Source organism: Rhipicephalus microplus, chromosome 6, assembly GCF_043290135.1.
Source record: "Rhipicephalus microplus isolate Deutch F79 chromosome 6, USDA_Rmic, whole genome shotgun sequence".
Lineage (NCBI taxonomy): Eukaryota > Metazoa > Arthropoda > Arachnida > Ixodida > Ixodidae > Rhipicephalus > Rhipicephalus microplus.
The window spans coordinates 179,362,273-179,384,858 of NC_134705.1; the positions used below are offsets into that span (position 1 = coordinate 179,362,273).

Here is a 22,586-nt window from a genome sequence, read left to right on the forward strand (position 1 = left end):
GACCGGTCCATACGACCTTGGTGCACGACGAATGTGCAAGCTGCATACTAATGACCCCTCAGTTTCCCCAACGTACGCATAAGGAATACATAAAAATAGTACGATCGTTTTATTATGCCTCGGAAACAATCTATATCAGTTTCAGTTTTGTGGTCTTACGTGCACTGCAACGGGGCTTGTCCCATACTACGGTCGTGCATTTATTGAAAAATAGAAATCACAGTGCCGATTTCTACAGAAGCAAGATTAATCTGTGCAGGACTTTCGCACACAAGCATTTGCGTCGCCAAACATTGAAATATTTGCGTGCGATGCCTCGATGCAAACAGGCTTTTTTTTTTTTTTTGTTTATCAATCACCATCTCGGAAGAAAAAAAGTGCTCACGCAACATAACATACAGAGAACACTTATATAAACACACACCCAACATTTTGATCGCGGTCATACTGAATATGCAGAGAATACTTGCCCCATACAATTGAAACAATGTTCTGAAGCCCCAAGGTGAACACAGTACAAAAAAAAAAATAAAATGAGGCTGAGGCACAGTTCTTTGTTTTTGTTTTTTTTCTTTTTGGTCTCGCGCTTAACTGGAAATAGCAGGTCAAAGAGGTTGATGAAAAGTTTCCTAAACAACACTGGACCCAGTTTCTTTTTTTCTTTTAACCGCAGCACCTTGACACCACTTGCAGCACGATTTTCGTGGGGAAACTTCAGACATGCATGGTGAGAAATTGTTGCACATCCCGGCGCTGTCACGCTGATTTTGCTGCATGGTCTGACGGCAGCCACCTAGCTATATGTGTGCAGTCGGTGATTAGTAGACTATTTCTTCGGTGCTTCTCTTCGTTCTGGACAGCTTCAGGTAGAGGTAGTCACCTGCCTTGTCAATAACACTCAGGGCCTGAAAGAGAATTACGCAGCTCTTAGAGCTTCTGCCACCACTAATGGTCACTACCTTCACAACTAATACATTCACTACCTAATTATAAAAATAAATGGAGCAGTCGGCAAGCGGTGGGTGGAATGAACACACACGGCCTCTGTTATACGGTACAAGTTGATCTCACTTGGCTATGAACACTCACACTATTTTTTAACACGTTTGTGCCCTGCTGTTTCTATTTCTGAAAATAAAATCCATTTCTTGCCCTCTTGCCAAGATTTTTCTATATGCTCGAGCAGAGTTTTTCCTGCTTACACTATGCGTATCTGATTAGTCACCAAGGTGGGTGGCCTTATTATGGCCTTCTTGAGAGAGTTCTTTCAATCTTCCCGCGTGTCCGGTAGCACACCAGCTTTCCTAAAACGGTTAACATTTTTGTCTTTGCTTCTCTACCATTAATTCTCTCTCTCTCGGGCAGTATCCTTAGACGAGGTGTAGGCTCTAAACAACTTTTCTACCTGCCCATTAGGCCATCTGTGGCTACGAGGTTGATGGCACTACTCCCGAGTCGCACCGCAAGGCAGCCTCACCTGGTCCAACATTTCCTTTGTGTGTGACGCCGACATGCAAAAGCGAGCTCGCGCTTCCAGAAGCGGAGTCGCAGGGAAGCCGACTCCGACGGTGGCAACACCCCGCTTCATGAGGTAACGCACGAGGCCCCTGTAAAGAAAGTAAGAAAAGGCGGAAGAGAAAAAAAAGGATGTGAAGAAGTACAACTCTCATCACACCAAAACTGGCAAATGCAGTTAAGAAGACTGATCCGAGTCCTCAACAACTGACGCGCGCCCTAGAGGCAGCATGAGCGGTGCAATCACACAAAGCCAACAGGTGAACGAACGAAGACAATGTACAAGCACAATGCACACTCCTTGTAACTTTTATTCAAGGTGCAATGAATCCGAGATAAAAGAGAACAAAACTAGGTGGCAAAACACCCTGCCGCCATTGAGGGCCGAGCCCACAACCTCCACACTGCGCGTGCAATGCGCTACCATTTATCGAAGCCACTTACTGTGTTTCCTGTCATATAACCTGCCCCTGCACATGGCCCGCAACCCCAACTACGAACCGCAGAAAAATTTTCAAAAGAAGATGCCCGCATATCACTTACACATCCCAGCTGCACAATCTTATTATATATGCTTTGATTGAAATGACCTCAATAACTACGCTTGAAGATAGCAAAAATTTTGTCACCGAAATTCGGTCCCTAGCGTCAATCCACTGTCTTCACTTTGAGTCAGTATCGACCGGGTGACCTTCATTCTATTGCCGTGAAGTCGCACGACACACCAAAGCTCATGCTTCAATAATAATTTCAGAAATAATTTCCCATATACTCTCCTTGGCTTCACTTTCTGTTCAATTTATTAGGCTGTGTAGAATTAAGAAAACGAGCTCTTGCTCGATTGCACTTCAACTATTTTGCACTCCATCTGAAGCTCTGAATTTCCAGCATTTTATGCGAAGCTTATACATGAGGAAATAAAGTATGCTCAGGATGGAGCACTCCTGAATTGCAAGCCCTGCGCAATTAAAAAAAAAAAAAAGGCACACATGCAAGAGACTCACGCAATTTTGGAAGGCAAGTAGAGCATGAGCGGCACGACGGGAGAGTCCTCGTTGCCGTAGATGATGAAGCCCATCTGCTGCAGACGGCGCCTGAAGTAGTGCGTGTTTCGTGCCAGCCGCTCGATGCGCCGCTGCCCCTCGCCGTCCCCCATCTCTCCCATGATGACGCGGCAGGTGGAGATGATCTGCTGCGCCACCGGAGCCGTCATGCTGGCCGCGTAGCAGAAGCTGTGAGACTGCGCTCGCAGGTGATCTATGACTGCCTGCAACGGCATGCGTAACTGAAGATCAATAACCAGCCGGAAGATTATCAGCACAGAAATGGGAGACAAAGGAATGAAGGTAGACTAACCGTAGAATTTCACACTAGTACACTAAAGGGAAATATGGCACTAGTGTTTACAGGAGCTGCAACGCATGGCACTACAGCCAGCATGGGAAGGACAGGTAGCACGCGAATTCGCCTAAGCTCCATTCTTTCAGCTTGTCGCAGGATGAAGTTCAGCAGTTCGACCTCACCCCCTTGACCCTTTCGGGCTGGCGGCTTTTAAACAGTTGACAATGTTCCCAAAAGCCATTCTTTTTCTCAAAACAAACGTCAAAACACGGCAAGAAACGAAGCTACAAGTGCTTTCAAAGTACCGCGCACAAAGAACAGGCAAATCCATCGACTACCCATCATTCCTGAGGTGGCTGAATGATGACAGCAACAGAGTTCCCCTCTAGTAAATACAGTGGATCCCGGATATATCGTACTCAAAGGGGAATGCAAAATAGTTTGATATATCGATAATTCAAAATACAAAATGTGCACATTTAATGAACAAAAAGCATTTCAGGCCTCGGAAATCGTTACAAACGCTGACATTACAATTTGCTCACAGTATAATTAAGAAAAAGACGTGAACTGCAAGTTACAGCATTTTATTTTGCATGAAAATAATCCGTAAACTTGTCTTGTTTCTTGCGCACCGTCAAGTTGGAGTGTACTAGAAGTGCTGAGTGGCGAGACCGCGCCCCGCCGCCTGATCCCTTCCGCGTTGCCCATAGCGGCGGCGCTGCAGTCGAATAGTACTGAAAGAGCCGCGTGCAGGAAATGCTATGCGCTTCGGCTCCTCCGTCGCGCTTTCTCAATGCAGATTTCTTCATACTGACCTAGCATTCATGTCTCGCACACGATGCCATAGCCCTTGAAGTATGACACGCCAATCTACTGAATTTGAGCTCCATAAAAGCCCTTGTGTGAGATTGAAAATACATCAGAAAGGGCGTGTCTTATACTGATTTCTTCTGCCTTGACTCTTTCTTCGTTGGTTAGGCGTCTACAATATACAGAATAACTGAGACGATTTATTGGGAGTTAGCTGTGCTCATAAAGATGTGAGATTAAAAAAAATGCCATTTCAAATGCAAGCAGAACCAGGAGGCCATTAGTAGAAAGGAAGGGAACCTGGACCCCCTACACCGCAAACTTTTTCGTCATTCAGCTTTTTAGGGCATACTAAAATATTTACACGCATTCACAGCGACCACCAATTGCCAAAGTTAGTCGTCCTGCTGCACCCCCCCCCCCCCCCCCCCAACTAAAAAAAATTCTGAGTGCTAGACTCGTGCCGAAGGTTTACAGTTGGCGAAGCTGAATATAGCGTGTCTTTGAGCAAATCGCACTGTAAATTTCACCTTTTCGACAGTAGGACGTCTTAAAACTACTTCAAGTTCAACATAATTGGACGAGAAATGCACCGCCTAAAAGTAGAAGCTGTGCTAAGGGGCATTGCATGGATATTGGTAATAGGGTGGTGTGTGTGTGTGTGTGTGTGCACGTGTGTGTGTGTGCGTGCATGTGTGTGTGCACGTGTGTGTGTGTGCGTGCATGTGTGTGTGCGTGCATGTGTGCATGTTACTGTGTACATATACAAGTAAAATTTCTCAAAACAAGATGCACCATTGCCAACACTTTTGACGCTTAATAATAGAACTACCCCTATAATACAAAACATCGTCATAAATATGCTGGCTTCTAATGGCATTACGCCCATAGGATATTTGGAAAGCAACACAATTTAAGCTCTCAATACAAAATGAGAACTGGTTACGATTAAGTTACGCAGATTAACAGACTGCCTATATATACAATTGGAATTTTTAATATGTTTGTGTGTTGTTTTTAATATGCTCACTATGTAATAAGCCTTTCGAAAAGCAATAATTATTATCTTCCGCGAAACCGGCATGATATAAATGAGTCATCACCGATACAAATGTTGTAACAACGTTACTTATACTCGGTTTTCTCGTGATACAATTGAGTGCATGTAGGCTCATATGAAGAACACTGTGCTCCAGATATCGTAGAGACAGCCGACAAAACGAGTGTATAATTTAATCGCGGTTTTGATGCTTCTGCTATCTTTGTAGTTCACCAGTAGCCACTTATGATGTAACGCAGCTTAAAGCGCTGCTTGAGTGAGAAGCTAGACGGAAACATGCAAATTCCTATTGATTTTTTTGTGTGTGTGTGTGGGTTGGCAGGCTCTTGAAACAGTGAATGTATCGACGCAATTTCGACGTGCCTGCATATTACTCGTGCACCATGGCGCGTAGCAGGTTCACCCACTGATAAAGGCTCAGAAACTAGTTAAACGCGTTGGAAACGGGCTATTACAAACTTTGGCAACCTTCGGCGCGCGCTCTCAATGCAGACGCAGCCGAGATCTTCAGTACCATGGGACAACAGCGCCGCCGCTACTGTCACCCGCCGGAGAATCAGTCGAGATGCGGCGCAGCCGCCTCGTTCACTCCACTGCCCCCTTCTAGTACACTGTTGTCAAGTCCCAGTCATCCTAAATATCACTAATGTTTTTCAAGTAAGTGAATTAAGCTCCTTTGGCCACAACAGCATTGATGTACGCAGAATGCAGATGCAAGCTTTAAAGTGCAGCAAAAGGTTGGTTAGCAGCGGTGATGAAGGCATTGGCATATTCATAACCGCACTGCTACACTTCCACGGCATCAGCGATGGCAGCCACGATATCAGCATCGATGCAGTCATAATCATCTAGATCGTCATCAGTACCGATGAAGTCGCTCACTGTCTCAGATGATGCCTCGAAATGCTGGTAAGTCACAGAATTCACCGAGCCAACATACGTCTTTGTCAGTTCTTGCGCACCGTCAAGTCCCAGTCATCCTCAATATCACTAAAGCTTTTCAAATAATCGAATTAAGCTCCTTTGGCCACAACAGCATTGATGTACGCAGAATGCAGATGCAAGCTTTAAAGTGCGGCAAAGGGTTGGTTAGCAGCGGTAGTGAAGGCATTGGCATATTCATAACCGCACTGCTACACTTCTGCGGCATCGGCAATGGCAGCCACGATATCAGCACCGATGCAGTCAGAATCATCTAGATCGTCATCAGCATCTACAAAGTCGTTCACTGCCTCAGATCATGCCACGGAACGGTGCTAAGCCGCAGAATTCACCGAGGCATCGTACGTCGTCAGTGGTCATGACGCACGCAAAATAGTCACCTGGCCCGCAAGGAAAGTTTACGACGGTGCTTTACTTGACGTTGCTCTAGGCGCAAGTCACATTTTTTATCGCTACGTGCGGGTCAACATTCTGTTCAACTCCCGAATGAGATGACGATAGTTATAGCGTGAGAATAGAATGAAGTCAAAGAGACAAGAAGTCTCTTTGTCGTTCTGTTCTCGTGCTATAACTATCGTCATGTCATACCACCTAGCCCAAACTGCCACACTTCCCGAATGAGGATTTATAACGAACGAGGCTAGAAGTACACAAGTCGATAAGACTCAAAAGACCACGCCGAGCTCCCAGCGTAGCCATGTTGACGATATCGATGTCACTTGTGGTTTTGTAGCTAGCAGGCACTGCTTTCACCTGCTTTGGTGCAAAAAGCTCGAAAAAGCGTAGCCTCCGAGACATGCATTTTAAACACTAAAAATACGTCACAGGGTTGCACATCTCAAAGGCCATGCTTTTCAGGCTCGCATGCCATTGTGCGCTAACAAACAAGGCCATGCGAACATTGCAACGAGATCACTGAGACGGTTTGCATTCTGATTTTGGTACACTCGGCAATTGGCCTTTTTGAAAAACACTATGCCCGTGCGTTAAGAGGGATCGAAAGTTGTTAGAACGCGGCCGAAAATCGACGAATATTTGCAAGAAAAAATTTACCTTCCGGACTTTGGAATGGCGCGGCGTTCGATACAGCGGATGTCCCACTGTGCGGGAGTTCGATATATGGAAATACGGGCGCACAAGTCATACTTTTGCACGAAAAATTCAAGGGGATCGACTGTATTGTATAAAACTCTACGAGACTAACAACTTCTCATCCGTCACGTAGATACCACGGCCACCATGAGGTGCCTGTACCAATGGGCACACGCTCAGGCCTGAAGTCATGAGCCGGACTGGCTGGTGACTGACATCCAGCCGATGCGTGGGACAATTTTTTTAGTCGCGGAGGCATCAGCAGCTGCGCTTTGATCAACTGGGTGGGTCCTCCCCCGTTCTCTTATGTTTTATCCGGCTACAGCACCCAACAAGTTGAAACAGAACAAGCAGAAATGCTCAAGGCCACGATAGGCGGCCACATAACATAGCAGGGGCCCCACCCTTCTATATTTCGCCAAATAGCGTCCAGTGCACTCGTTAGAGTAAAATATAATGCTCGGAGCATGTCATACCTGTGCTTATACCCAGCACATTTAAAAGCATACTGTAGAAAGGGATTCGTGAGAAAATAAAGCCCCATGATGGGGTCATTCTAGAATTACTCAGCAAAGCATTGAGGGATCCTTTAAGAGACCTCATAGCAGTTCATGGCACCACTGTGCGACTAACCTTCGACCCCGCGATGTAGCCACCCGCGGCGCCGAAGCTTTTGGTGAATGTGCCCATGAGCAGGTCAACGTCCCGTGGGTCAAGGCCGAAGTAGTCTACCACCCCCCGCCCCTTCGGCCCCAAGGCACCCACGCTGTGTGCCTCGTCCAGGTAGACGTACGCCCGGTACTTCTTCTTCAGGGCTATAATCTCAGGCAACATCACTATGGAGCCTTCCATGCTGCAATGAAGTGAAGACAAGAGCATGAAGTTAAACACAGACTGTACACGACTCAGATTGATTTTTGATGAAACACTGTGTAACCAAACAAAGGACGAGCAAAGGAGTGCACAGGACATTTGCTAAACTCACTATGCTATGCTGTGACAGGCAAAACTGAGTAAATAGGACCGTATTAGCGACAACAATAAAATTGAAGCCTAGATATGCCATTTCTTTGTCAGACAGTGCCAGCTAGGGTTGACTAACACAATCTTCAGGTGTCCTTGCAATATAGTACAATGCTTCAACCACCTCATGTGTTGGTTGATCTGAGTGTGTGTACTATCAGCGTCAAATGAAACCGGAACAGCGGCAAGGCTTCGCGATGGTATAGTGCGCTCCGTCCACTTATCACTACGAGCAGGCACGCATATATGAGCAAAGTTGCCGAACAGGATGCATGTGCCTGTCGACGCTGATAACTGGACGGCACGCACTACACTATTGCAAAGGCTTACCGCTGTTCGGGTTTCCTTTGACGCCGATTGTACAAATGTACTTCAACTATCTCGCTAAACTTACTATCTAGCACCACTCACAATGTAAACTTGATTTACAACATGGAAAGCTGGGCAAGTATACTATATGACATTGTAGGCAACTGAACAGTGCGAAAATACAACACTGGAAACAAGAAAGTGGACCACATTTCTACCTATTCGAACTATGAGATTTCGCAAAACACCTGTAGACACATTTATGAATTTCGGCCCTTGACCTCTAAAGAGTGCAGGCCCTCGAACAAAAAACCTTCCAATGTGTAAAGTATTACAACACTCGACCACTGAACTGTAGAGAAACTTGAACCCCTGGTCCTCAGACGCACAAGGAGTATTAAAACATCTACGAGACTGAAAGAGAGAGGCGTTGCAGAATGTGTTTTTCGAAAGCTTACTCTCAGCACACGTCTCTTCGAAGGATATTTCTGTACTTAGTCTAATATATATATAAAAAAAACTTCCACGGCTTTAGTTGAAAATCAACAAGCAAGACTTTGTTCAGGCTTTACTTACACCATTGAACATCAGTTGCAAATTTAAACTGTTCTTAAGAATTCAAAGAATCTTTAGCATCATCACTGCGTGTCTCACCTCGTCAAAATACTTGTAACTGCTGGACTTCACACTGTGGTTTGTATCACATGTCCAATGCCCATTTTCCACAAGCAAAGTCTCATGATTTTTAATCACAGCCCCCTTAAGCAACTACCTCAGTAATCATCCCATTATCCCAGATTTGAAAGAGTAGTTTTGAAAGCACAAGTTAGCATTCGAAGTGAGCTCAGTGAACTGTGAATTGGAACAAGCTGATTAGGTGGCTATTTATACCTACGTGCAGTGCATTCATGTGAAATTGATATTTATTCAACCTGCAGAGAAGCAATGCAATAAGCTAACGAAGAGTGATATGGCACCACACGTTAGTGTGAACACCTTCTTGCCTCGCACAATGTTCTTTCACACGGACTGTAAGCGTTAACAACACCCACTGCTACATCAGGTAAGGGAGGCAAGGTCAACAGCCCTAAGCTTTCATTCGCACCTGTAAACTCCTTCAACGATGATGATGATTTTCTTCCATGGCCTGTGGGTCCGTGGTTGACCCTCAACTATCGCATCCCGCAGTTTCCGCTCAAGATCCTTCACGTCTGCATTAGAGAAGGCCAAGGAACCAATAAAGTTCGCCGCACAGCTAGCTGCCATGTGCAGGCATCGGTAGGCACTTGACCACCACGGAATTCACTCCTCAAAGCCACAAACACCCCAGCCGAAGCAAGCGCAGATGTAACTACACAACTGCAAGATTCTCTACGAAACAACTTATTTGCAAAATTCAGTATCCTAATCTAGACACAAGTGTTGTCCCATTACACTCATATCTACAAGAAATAACATGTTTACAACCAATTGATTGATATGTGGGGTTTTAACGTCCCAAAACCACTATATGATTATGAGAGACGCCGTAGTGGAGGGCTCCGGAAATTTAGACCACCTGGGGTTCTTTAACGTGCACCCAAATCTGAGCACACGGGCCTACAACATTTCCGCCTCCATCGGAAATGCAGCCGCCGCAGCCGGGATTCGAACCCGCGCCCTGCGGGTCAGCAGCCGAGTACCTTAGCCACTAGACCACCGCGGCGGGGTGAACCAAAAATTGGTTATAAAGGTGTATTCCTAGCATTGTATTTATTGCAAGACTATTCTTAATTTACTTCATTATAACTGATATTTTGTTATATCAGGTTTGTTATATTGAGGTTTGAGTGTATTAACTTAAAATACATACAGAACCTAAAGCTAATATGTTGAACTGCAACTGCAATAAAGAAAAGGGGCTACCATTCTAGCAGTTTTGCCAGCATCACCAACTTGCATTTTACTATGGAACTGTAAGCATGCACAGGTGTTTCAACCATCAAGTTGAAACCTCAAGGTTGCAAGTTCACAAATGAAAGCCACAAGGATACAAGCTGACATGTTTGCGTGTTATGGTAACAGAACATCTCAGGCTCTTTCTGAAGCACAGTTACCAAATCGCAAGCCGGGAAACAGAATACGCAAAACAAGAGAGTGCGCTCTTGATCTTTCTGCATATCTTGTGAATTAAGTCGCGAAACTGTGCATCTAGCAGTCGGTCATCATGTGTTGCGAGTACAGAAAACAAGACACCAACGCTACTTGCATTACGATCAAATGTCTGTAAATGCGTGATATTTGCATAATTTGAAGCCAAGATTTGAGAGGACGAACTGAAGGCCTATGGACGTAAACAATTACCTAATTATTGCACAATCAGCCATGCTATGGTATGTTTCTTCATAAACCGAATTCAATGAACCACTCAAATTACACGCGATAGTTGTCTCCCAGCAGCGAGTGTTGCTAGAAAGGTCATATAAATATTTTGAAATTTTTACAAAAATGCTCTTTCACCCAACATCTAAAACAATATACTTTCTTCATTAAATTGACAGTGAGTACCTCAATACTTTACCCTTAAGTGATATAAAAAAATGTCAGTGAAAAGGAGTAAGTTAATTTTAAGCTCAGTGTTTGTAGTATGTTCCTTGCCAATAGTGCACAGAAATAGCAAAAATAAGAGGCATCTCCAAATGAGGACACCATGTCGCAAAGAAATTATGTGACAGCGTTCATCTTTCAGTGTGCATCTAATATAAGAGCATTTGCTGTTTTTTTGTAGGTTCCTAATATTTAGGGCAATATTTACTGAGGGACGCCAACGATGTCTCGCAACAGGGATGACTAAGCGGTACAGGCGCCATGTGGCAATGCTGTGAGCAATGAGAAACTACGACATGGCCACCGAGAGACGTACTGTTGTGCTTGAAGACGCGGATGGTGGCGCCAGACAAGCGGCAGCCTAAGATGAGCGAGGCGTGGTTGAGCTCGTCGCTGAGCAACAGGCATCCCTTCTGGGCCAGGCCGGGAATGTTGGTTGAGTTGGTGGCAAAGCCCATGCCCACCGTCAGGCACGCTTCCACCCCCAGGAAGCGGGCCATCAGTTCTTCAAGCTCCTGGTGGATGGCCAGGGTACCTGCAGTCCAGCAGACGCAACCGTTGAATCGTAGGTGCGCACCCGACCAACAAAACTGCTCTCGTATACGATTACACTTGTGTACTTACGGAAGCTCGACGAAGGGTTACTGCACACAATAAACAGACAAGCGCTCAGTGTTAAAATAATATCAATTGTCCACATTTTACATCCCAAACTACAATAGCAGACTTTGGAAATTTTGACTATGTGGGATTTTTTAACATAATGTAATGGGCTGAAGAGGACAAGAAAGTCCGAAAGGTGATGACGTAAAGTAACTCATTAAGCTGAGTGCCATCTTATCAGCCAAAATTAAACGTAATCTTGACTCACACACTCACATCAGAGCCAATGTTATTTCTAGTGGCCTTTGATGGCAAGGTGTGGTTACCGTGAACAATTGCTCATAGTAGTCATTATACTAGAAGAAATGATTTGCAATTACATATATTCAATAGTGTACCAAAACTTGGGATCACTCTCAAGCAGTAGTACAAAAGATTGCAGAAAGTGTATAAAGAAGTTCAGGTCTTGTGGTCTAACATTGCAGATCATTCAACAGAAGTTCCAATGTCCTTCACAAACGTGAAACCCTGATAAATATGTGCTCTCACAAACACTCTAGTGATTTTGTTGGTGGCTTTCATAATACAATTGCTGTCACAGGTGAAGAAGAAAGCGTGCGAGAAAAGCTTCTGCGTACCTAGCTCGTGACGACTACTGCACGTTCCGCTGCCATAACGCTCGATGGACCTCTGCACCTCGTCGACGACGGGTCCCGAATTTTCGGCGAACCCTAAGTAGTTGTAGGAACCCATGTTGATGGCCTTCGTCACTGTACCTGGCATCCTGTGCAACAAAAAACATCAATTAGCTGTAAGACTACAAATGGCATGCTATGATCACATTTGGCGACAACATTATCATGGTCGCAGCTATATATCCACACCAATGCTATCACACTGCACTGTATATATCCCGCAGTATAATACCCATGCACGCTGTGTATTTAGGCGATCATTTCAGTATTGAACCAGATGCTTGCCATTTCAAACAGATAGCATTTACTTTGTGTAAAATATAACTGTGTCAATAAATGCTAGCAATCAATCAATAAATCAATCAATCACTAATTACAGTCACATATCACTGAAAAGGGAGAGTCTACATGATTTCACTGTAGCAAATCACAACACAGCTCCACCAAACTAATGATAAAACACCTAGTGCTCTCTTGAGTTATGTATTAATAACCTGACAAGTTATGAACAAGGAATGGATCATCACTCTGGCATCATGCTTGAACACCTAGGAAATAGACACAAAATTTTGCAAAAGACTGTCGTTCGAAGAATTCGAACAAAGATCCCAACAACAAAGAATTCGAATGCTCTACATTTACTCCACAGTTCTGATGCAATGATTTCAAACAAATGTCTCAAAACAACAATGAATTCAGATGCTCTGCATTTACTCCACAGTTCTGATGCATGATTTCAAACAAATGTTTAGTTACGGCTTTTTTTTTTTTTTTTGCAATCCGCGATATGGTGATGAGAGGTTTTCAAAGAAGAAACGTCAATAATTTATAAAATCCCTCTAGCAGCCAGCACTAGTACAAGACCAACTAGTAGATCGTTGCCAAGTCAATGAGGCAAATAAGAAACATGATGCACGAGCAATTCAATTGGACAGCAGTCAGCAAGGGAATGATTAATAGACTGAGCACCTCGTTATTAATTATCACCAGTCCAAAGCAATTACTTAACATAGTTATCTAATTACATAATTGCATTCACCATAGATGAAAAGCATTTAACATGTTTTAAAGCTGGCTCAAATTCATTATTATGTTCAACCTTTGTGAAAATTCTCCCCAACTAAGATCACAGAATCATAAAATGAAAAAACAGAATTTTTTTTTAATCCTGTCAGCCCCACCATGACAGCATGAAAGTTAGCATGAAAACGTCAGCTCCACCATGACATGCCCCATTTTCATTTTTCTATTTAGGCCAATAAAAACTGTTGTGACAGTGGTCACAATAGCCTACACTTAGAGAGAGCATCCAGCCAGAGTACTTGAAAGCAAGCAAACAAAAAAAAGCGAGTGCCACTTTCATGCTTGCTTCAAACATTGTCAGCAGTAAGAGAAAAGTTGAAAAATGATTAAGTTTTCATGCCTGACGCCAATCACAGCTATGTCGGTTGCGTTGATTGCGATATAAGTCTTGCTCCCTAATGTTACGTTGTCGTAACCGCTTTCGCACTGCTGCAGTAAATCGCAAGCTTTCTAGTTTGCAGGAAACCGCGCAGGCACATTCGTGTACCTTCCCTGAAGCACCCCAATGAGCATTCCTGTATCTGCTAATAGCTTATAAATCAGCAGTATCCCATAATCACACTACTGAGCTAAGCTGTGATGAGTTAATTATCAAACATTCGTGTTCACTCTGCATAACAGGATGCTCCAATGCTTAGGCGACACACTGGAAATTGGGAAGAAATGTACTGTGTTTGTAAATTTTGAAAAAGGGCTCTTTAGATGCTGTGATATTGGACTGTACTACAACTCCCTCAAAGCATTCTACGGTGCAAAAAAGCACGATAGATTACATTGTGCATGATAACTTTCAGTTTGATAACTAGTGGAATGAATCAGTTCAGAAGTAGAATGAAAAGTATCGACTATCCTTTTCCTAGACTGAAACAAAGTTGAAAACATGCATCTAAAACAAACATAACACACTATGTTCGTGATAAGCATCATCACAATAATTATAATTTCTATGGTTTTAAGTTCCAAAACCACAATACGCTATGAGGCATGCAAGAGTAGAGGGCTCCAGAAATTGGGACCAATTACGATTCTTCAAAGGGCCCCTGCACACACTCTTACAGGTAACTATCAAATGACTTCACTGAAAAAGCTTACTGCCTCACGAATTAGCCATCAGAAATATTTTTAGAATCCATCAAGTACGAACAGATTTACAGAGATTTCTCACACACTGGAAGCTAAGCAGGGAGAGATGGTATGGGCAAAAGAAGTTAGGTCATGCGCATGTAATGACCTTGAGCACTTTTTTTAACGAGTTTCTAACCTTCAGTGCGATAGCGAGCGTGCACATGGTGCCCTCCTGCGGTGGGCGCAGCAACTATACAGCTCGTGGTGCTAAAATCAGCCAATCTCCGCGAATTTGGGTACAAGACACTGTAATTTCAGTTTACAGCATCGTTTGCAGAGAGAAGAAGGAATGACTTTTTTTGGTAGGCTGAGAATTGTGAATTCAGGCCTCGTGCTGGGCTATAATTTCTGGCCCGTGTGTTCCCAGGAATATCAATAACCAATCGGCAGCATTTTTTCACAACATAGAAAGAGTGTTGGAGGGCTCCAATATGCACTGTCATTGTAAGTACAAGAACAAACGCAGACAGGATTGAGCTCACGCCTTTCAGGTAGCAGCAAGAGTAGGGCCGAACAGAAGAGCTCAACTTATTCCCGCAAGATCCAAAATTTACAATGCCACCTTAAGGTGCTTGGGTATTTGCTTTCTCCAACTTGCCACATGCATGAATAGAACACACAAATCGTACTTCCACCTAAACCAAATTCTCCCAGAACAAAGCTGAAATATATCAATTGGCTTTCTTAGTTTTCCTACCAAAGCATACACCTTTGAAGTTGTTGTTTTTTGACTCACGTCTGAAGAACTGCGAGTTTCAACTCATCGCCAATAGCACCAACTGCCGTCTGACGGACGAACTTTTTCCCAAGTGCAAAAGTACAACAGGTGCAGAGCAATAGATTGGCGTGACGTTGAAACAAAACCCAGCGCTGAGCTTTCCTCAAGTGTACACCTGCCCGAGCTGCAGTGGCCATAGTCTTACAGGCACTACGTACACTTGGTTGTCCACTGCTTGTTGACAGCTGGCCGATGCACAATGCTGACAAATCGTAGGAGGCCTGTATGCCTATAGAAAGTTGTTCGTGTAAAGTCGGCCATGCCGCATCTTGTGGCATGCCAGCAAAACATGTTACAGTACAGCCATGTGTGTCACACAATCATGTGTGTGGCAAGTGATGTTCAACACCGCAAATAGGAATCTGCAAGCCGTTTCCACAAGTCCCACGACTGGAATTAGCACGTCACACAGTGGGGTATTGGAGCCACTTGACATAGTCACACACAGGACTACAGAACCCGTGCGACTTTTTTAAAACTACATTTTCGTTCTTTCTGAAAAAGGATTACGGGACATCACTCACACGAAAGTCCAGTTGTTATCGTAGCTGACGCGATCCACCAGATCGATGACAGCACCCGGCACGCTGCATATGGGTTGGTTGAGGCAGTCACGAATTCGTCTATAAACGTTGCGTGTGTAAAAGCTCTCGAAGCTTTGGTACAGTGGAACGTAGCCCTGCCAGAAGAGAACAAGTACTGGTGAGTTAGGGAAGAAAACAGCCCTACTACTCGACTAGCTCAGGTCAGAAACGCCACACTCTATGTAGAAGACTACTGAAAACCAAGTCGCATGTTTTACAAAAGTCTCGACTACTGATTGGCAGAATATTCTGATAGTGCTGAAAAAAATGTTGCAGTGCCCCAATGTGCACGAAGATCGCACAGTACGAGAACCCCTCCTATTTCTACAAGGTGTGACAATAACAGCTACGATTGAGCTCCCACCTTTCGGGTACCAAGTCCACTTATAAGCGGCAAAATAAATATACCTGCTTGTCCGCAGATGAATATATGTATATGCCTGCCCCCCAGCTTCATGTTGTCAACAAGCAGAGCCTGAAAACATTAGCTCGAAATCAATTCAATTTTCAGACTTTGCAAGGCAATACCATATTTATACTACTGTAATGCAACCATGACTGTAACACGAGAAGTGCATTTTCATTGTGCCCAGAAAGAAAAAATTGCTATTTCGGTATTTTGCCGCAATGCTAGAGTCGACTGTGCGCAGCCAAAAAGAAAACTCATTACTTTGTGTGAGTACAGTACTATGACATTAGGAGGCACACTACAGACAGGGAACACCAGATTAATCCTGATTGTCTGGGGTTCCTTAATACCCACCTTTATCTAAGGACATGGACATATTTACATTTTACCGCCACTAAAATGCAATCACCATGGCTGAGAATTGAGCTCGTGCCTTCATGCCTAGCAGTGCAAAGCAGCTGCCACTGAACTGTAATAGCAAGCACTAAGCGGATCGTTAATGCTGACATTCTCCCACACTTGCGGCTTTTTTCCCTGAAATGGATTTCGCGCTTTCATTCACTACTTTCCACAGCAACTTTACAGCTCTTATTTGCCTTATAATCTGAATTTCAGGTGTTTTTCGTGAACAAACATACTGGCACATTGTCTTACTTCTCAAGCTTTGATAAAGGCTGGTGAAGTATGAATTAACAGAACATAAAAACCACAAATGCCTGTCAGCCCACCAAAACTAATCACTGTAAAGTGGGAAGCTATCTTTTCATCACCGGAGTGGCAGTTGAAAAGGCACAGCAAGTTAAGGTTACAAAGCTATTAAGGAAGCTTCAGAAACTTGACATATACTCAAATTTCGATATAGCGAAATATCAGTTATAGCAAAGTAAATTAAGAATAGTCTTGCAATAGATATAGCGTTAGGAATATATCTTTTCAACAAATTTTTGGGTATAACGAACTTACTTTGCTGTAAGATGCAACTTTTTTATAACAAGGCTGGAGTGTGTACTACAGCTAATTGACACTTGTTGAAAACTTTGTGAGCCTCTTCCTGCACTTCGCAAGTTCTCGAAGTGTGAATACACATGCACAAATGCACACAATGGCATGAAAATGCCCCATTTCCACAGCCACACCCATCTCATGTCACTCCACCACACCTGCACTCATGGGAAGATTAAGGTAGTTTAATGGGCCAGGCTTATATGTATAGAGTAGAAAAAGGCTTTCAAATTTTACAGTAACTTGACGTGTACGTGAAATGAAATTGCGGACATCCATTCAACGGATGGGACACCGCAATTTACAGTCTGTTCTTGACAAGCCACCACGATAGAATCGCTTCCTGATGCTCCAAGACTACTCACCTTCCGGTCAAGCTCGGTAGACATGTGCGTTTCTTCGAGCCCCGTGGAACGCATGAAGTCCCGGATGTGCCCGAAAATTCCCAGGATTACATAGCTTAGGTAGGTGCTCAATGCCATGAGCAGAGGCGTTTCCTCAAAGTAGTCCTTACCCCGGACCCGCGGCTTTTTTTCTTCATGCTGCATGTGAAAAAAAATATAAAAATGAAGCCTCGTGTGCGATTGAAGAAAGGCGGAGCACACAAGCAGCCGTGGCCATGTACTGTTTAATGGGTCTTCAGTGCTAAAGCATACAAGTTTTCCCTGCGCGATATCATAGGCCATGGACGGATGACCTCAATGTCACTTTCTATATTTTTTTTTCAGCCCAAAATTAACGTTTTGTTTGAAAAACCATTAGCCTTTTAGTTAAGATCCTGCCGCCCGGTTCTTGGCCGATCCCCCTTTGTGGGCGTGCGCCAGAGTATCAAGGATCATCATCATCATCATCACTGCCAATGAACAGACATATTGGGGTACAATAGACCCTTTCCATAATCCACAAGCGTTCTTCCCCGGCCCTTCACATTAGCCTAACTAATGTGCCGCAGCACCTTTCATGTTTCAAGTGGAGACAAGGTCCTAGTTGCACTTGCTGGGACTTGTCTATTATGTATGTTTATAACAAAGAAGGTGAGTCTACATTTTCCACAGCATAGAGCAGGCAAGCTTCTATTGAAAACGTTTGCAGAAGTGAGCAGCTGCCATTAGTAGGGCTAACTGCATTGCAGGAGAGCTAGCTTTACAGGACAGCTAGCCCGCAACAAGTTGCTCGCTCACGTGCCCCCTACGTCACTTTTTCGTGTTAATTCTTTTTTCGTGCAGCAACCGACTGGAACAGCCTTTCCAATGACATCATAGCCATTACCTGTCCTTCAACATTTTTGACCACTTTAACAGATCACTTTACAATGTATTAAAACATGGCTTTTGTTTTTCATGTATGTACCCACCCCTTATGTAATACTCCGTCAATGGGGTCTGTAAGCAATAAAAATAAAATGAAATAACAAAGGTATTTTCCCTCCGATTTTCCTGCTAAGAAAAGACGATGCGCTCTCACAGTCTATACACGTTAGAGAGAATTGATTTCTTGCACCTTATGTGCATTCTGCAGCCACTTGTGAGATGATTCTTCTGCTATAGGAAGCAAGCTTACAAGCTTCAGAAACTAGGTTGCGAATCTGCCATGCCAGTAGATATGCAGCACATACTTACCATTAATTCAGCGAAGATGTTGTTGCCCGTACTCCTCTATACCACTAGTTAACATGCGCACGCTGTCGCAGCAATCCAAAGGCCCGACAGCCATGCCAACATTCGATTTTGATAAAGAATAGCCGACCACCGCAGAAAGATAAGCTTCACAAGCTTTCCACCCAGCGTGGCAAGTTGGCGAGCCCACTTTTCCCGATGATAACGGCGACTCATATTTGGAGACAATACACAAGGTTGCTTTGTCTGTTGGTTGAGCCATCGAGCACATTTTTCATGAGTCGTTAAGCGATCTCTGCACCCCTCGAGTGGAAGCAGCGGTGGTATACTATAAACCCCAAAGGTCGATAAACAAAAAAAAAAAAAAGCCGCGAATCAACTGGCCGCTTGTGCAACCCTTTAATGTAAAGAGAGCTGCGCGACAAGCTGACAAAAAACGTACTCAACAGAACGCGACATTCTGCTTCATTTGTACAGGGCAAAGCAAAGCCCGTATCAGCTACTTGAACATCGCAATGCAAGATGTGTGCCATCAATAGGAAATAAACACTAGAGCAACTGCAGTTACAACTGAACTGGCACTACTTAAGACCTAAACAGAAGGGCATGTTATGCAAGACGTTTTCCTCATTCTCCATCACATTGGACATAAACTGACAGAAACAGCCTTACCATACATACTGCAATTAAACAACGAGTCAAAAGCTTGTATTATAACATTGAGTTGGTTTTCTGTGGCGTTATTCGCCTAGAGTTTCTGCAAATGCTCCCTTATTCGAGAAGACGTGATGATGGGAAAATGGCAATGAGCACCAAAATTTTGAAGCGTCGCGAGTACTGCAACACAGGCTAACAGCGAGTCCCGACATCAAAGGCGACAGCACGTCATGTCTTGGGCGTGTTACCTGCACCCTAAACAAATGTTGAATGATGACGAACATTTGCATGGTTCCTGTGCATGCATTGTAATGTGATCAAACCAGAACGCGTGCAAAAAAAAGTGAAGTTAGAACTTTATTTTCAGTGCTCAAGCAAACCTTCTATGTAGTGCGCTGACATATATTGGATATTTTTTTTTTCTACAAGGAGGGGGGGGGGATTAATCACCCACAGGAACAACTGTCAACGATCAGGAAGTATGCTCAAACTAGCCAAAGTAAGAGGCCGACACTTCTACAGGAGTTCGCAAACAAGCAGAATACTTAAAAGAAAAGTCATGTTACATTCTCATTCAATGCACTTCCTCCTATGTGTGTGAATTTTATTAAGCCTATCCCGCTATTACGAGTACTCGTAATAATGTTGCCACCACCTCTCATTCCTTATTAAGTGAAATTTATTGCTTAAAAACATTACAAAAATTTCAAGATAGCTGCAATGAATGAAAAAGCTAGGGCAGCAGCTACCGGGGAAAATCCATATCTTCGCGCGCCTTTTCAAGATATGATATGAAACCGCAGAGCTACAGGAAATGTCCAAGGAGGCACACATCCCGATGACGCAAGAACGAAAGCAAAACCCCACAGAGCGCACTCCATTCAGATTGCCCTATACGGTATCAAATTATTCGCTCAACTTGAAGAGATATGCCTTCCTTTTCTCTCTCTCTCTCAGACTGCAACATGCAAGGTCAATGTCGGGAAAGAGCTCTTCTTGCCCAAGCTAGACTTACGCAAAAAACGCGGTGCGAAAGACGACTCCGTTCAGTGCTATCTGCAACGCGCCGATAACACAGTGTCAGCAGTCTCCTAGCAGCTGTGCGGTGCAGCATCAAAAAAAACGAGTGAATACAGGACGAAAAAGAAGGCCCACAGTAACATTCAGCGGGCACGCGGAACACGATCACAACAATAGACCACGTGATAACCATGCACGTGGTGATAAAACATTGAGACGTCAAAATAAACGCGAGAAATGCTCAGGCTCCCGTCCCCCGGATAGATGGGCGTGCGGACAGTCCTGGTAAACAATTAGATGACTACCACGCGTGCAGTAGCGTTAAGTCGAAATACTCGTACCGAGATATGGACGATAAACGACGCGACAAACATGCATGAGAAACGAGAGATTTCATGGCGTGCGGACATGAGGACAGAACAGACGAAAGACTGTTGCACGAAAAGCGGCATTCAGTGAATACTCGGAACTAGATAACGACAATAAACAACGCGATAATCATTTACGCGACGATCAAAATCGAGCAAAAGGAAGATGGACGCGAAAAATGTCCAGGTACCTGTTCCTGCGTGAATGGCATGGCGTGCAGCTAGACAGCGCGGGCTAGCGAAGACAAGAGCACTGTGGCACAGAAAATCGGCGTTGAATGGGAAAAAGAAGATAGGGATGTGAACCTAAGGCACGTTGTAGATTTTAGGATAGATGAGCTACCGCACGATCATGCTTGGCGTACGTAATGGTCATAGAGAAAGTCGGCAGCATTAAAAAGCCGGTGGAGCGCATTAAGTGCGTGCGCACACGAGAGCCTTCGAAAGGCCGAAATGGGGACAGCCTGTGGAAAACAAGCGCGACCCGCGCAAGGCCGGCGATCGACGATGCGTTCACCTCGAACCAAGGTTTCGGTAATGCAGCGCGGAGACCTCGTTCTGTCAATGATCCCGAGCGTCGCAATTTTTCGCTCAACTCGGGCACGCCGCGTCAAGCCAAAAGCGGCGCCCATGGGCAAATGCGAGTGCCCAGCGTTGACCCCGTAAACCGCACGACGCCTACAACCGCAACGACGGGAGCGGCGAAGCGAAAAAACACGAAATAAAACTACAGAAATAAAAGTTTGCGCTACCTGGGTTACGTTTCCGGAGCACCAAGGCGCAGCCCACGACTGCGCTGGGCGAGTTGCGGTACGTACCTTCGCATTGGATTGCGTTTTTGGGGTTTCACTGTGGGCAACACCGTTGCAGCAGTTGGAGGTTTTGTCCAGTGTTGTCGTGTCTTCTTCTCTGAGACCCATGGCTTGGTTTACTGATTCTTTGGTCGACGGCCGATTAACTTTTTCACCGACTGGGAGGTGCCGGGTCCGGGAGGCAGCTCAGCCGCACATCTCCACCTGGCGCGGCTGGCGCGTGATGCTCGATGCCTACTTCGATAGCGCTGCGCATCGAGCCCAGAACGGAAGAAGCGAGGAATGTTACCGTCAAAACCATAATGTCAGGCTCGTTAAAACCACTGGTAATGCTATTGACACAACGTATTTGTTATAATATGAATCTCTGCATGCAGTTGACACAACTAGATAGCTTGTTAAAAACTCTGACAAAGTTACAACGCAGTTTCGGTTTCGTTTTCATTCATTTTGTTGCGTGTGGTGCTGAGATATTTACTGATCGCGTTGAAACCCGTTAAAGCCTATTGCGAGAAGAAGATACTCCTAATAATGCGGCTACTTGTACCTCGTAGAGTAATATAAAGGAACGTGACGAGCGTAGAGCTACTCATTGGCGTCATTGCAGCGAAGTCACCCACACACACACCTGTCTCGTACGTTTGTCCTCACGTTGGTGGAGAGTAGCAGCCGGAATGCACCCTTTCTAAGCCAATCTTACCTCTTTTCTTGTCATTAAACATTATAATTTTCTTGTTCGTCTCTCACAGTCTACGTCACGCGTTCCTCAATGGCGTCTGATACACGAGCAACTCCAAAGAAGCGAAACCGAAACTAGTATTTTGCTGTGGTTTTGAAAACTACGGACTTCCATAGATCTCAAAAGTGAGAGGTCACCTATCCAGTCAACAACTGCAGAGATTTTCAATCTGGCGAGCAGCTGGCCACAGTAGTTTCACCGCAAGACCACGTTCAATGATCCAGCTGTAATTCTTCAATCGCAACAAGCGCTCTGAGGCGATTAATTGAAAAGTTAAATGTTGAACCATGTGTGCGCTTAGATTTTTCTTGCAAGTAACGAACGCCACTCGGCGTGATCGATCTTAAGAACCACGTGCATCTGTCGAAGGCAATGTTTCTCTCTTCTTTTTTGAAGTTTTTTTGTGTTGCGAGT

The 22,586-nt window shown here is 44.4% G+C and overlaps 1 protein-coding gene across 1 annotated transcript; it reads right to left on the reverse strand.

The window, feature by feature from the left end:
- Positions 1–550: 550 nt before the first annotated feature.
- LOC142765705 (serine palmitoyltransferase 2-like) lies at positions 551–21,660 on the reverse strand. Its single transcript, XM_075867158.1, has 10 exons — positions 21,440–21,660; positions 17,326–17,502; positions 15,490–15,644; positions 11,923–12,068; positions 10,998–11,216; positions 9,201–9,306; positions 7,397–7,616; positions 2,520–2,782; positions 1,478–1,607; positions 551–905 (listed from the first exon to the last, which is right to left on the reverse strand). Exons 1-10 carry the CDS (start codon positions 21,539–21,541, stop codon positions 819–821), a joined length of 1,605 nt encoding a protein of 534 aa, XP_075723273.1. The 5' UTR covers positions 21,542–21,660; the 3' UTR covers positions 551–818.
- Between the last annotated feature and the right edge of the window lie 926 nt (positions 21,661–22,586).

What these genes read in the sequence shown, in the direction of transcription:
- LOC142765705 (XM_075867158.1), bottom strand. Translation starts at nt 21,541, where the DNA reads ATGGGTCTCAGAGAAGAAGACACGACAACACTGGACAAAACCTCCAAC. An exon ending in GATAACAACTGGACTTTCGT is followed by an intron (nt 12,069 to 15,489) that starts GTGAGTGATGTC and finishes TTTGTTGCACAG; the next exon opens with GATGCCAGGTACAGTGACGA. An exon ending in ATCGTTGAAGGAGTTTACAG is followed by an intron (nt 7,617 to 9,200) that starts GTGCGAATGAAA and finishes ACTTCATTGCAG; the next exon opens with CATGGAAGGCTCCATAGTGA.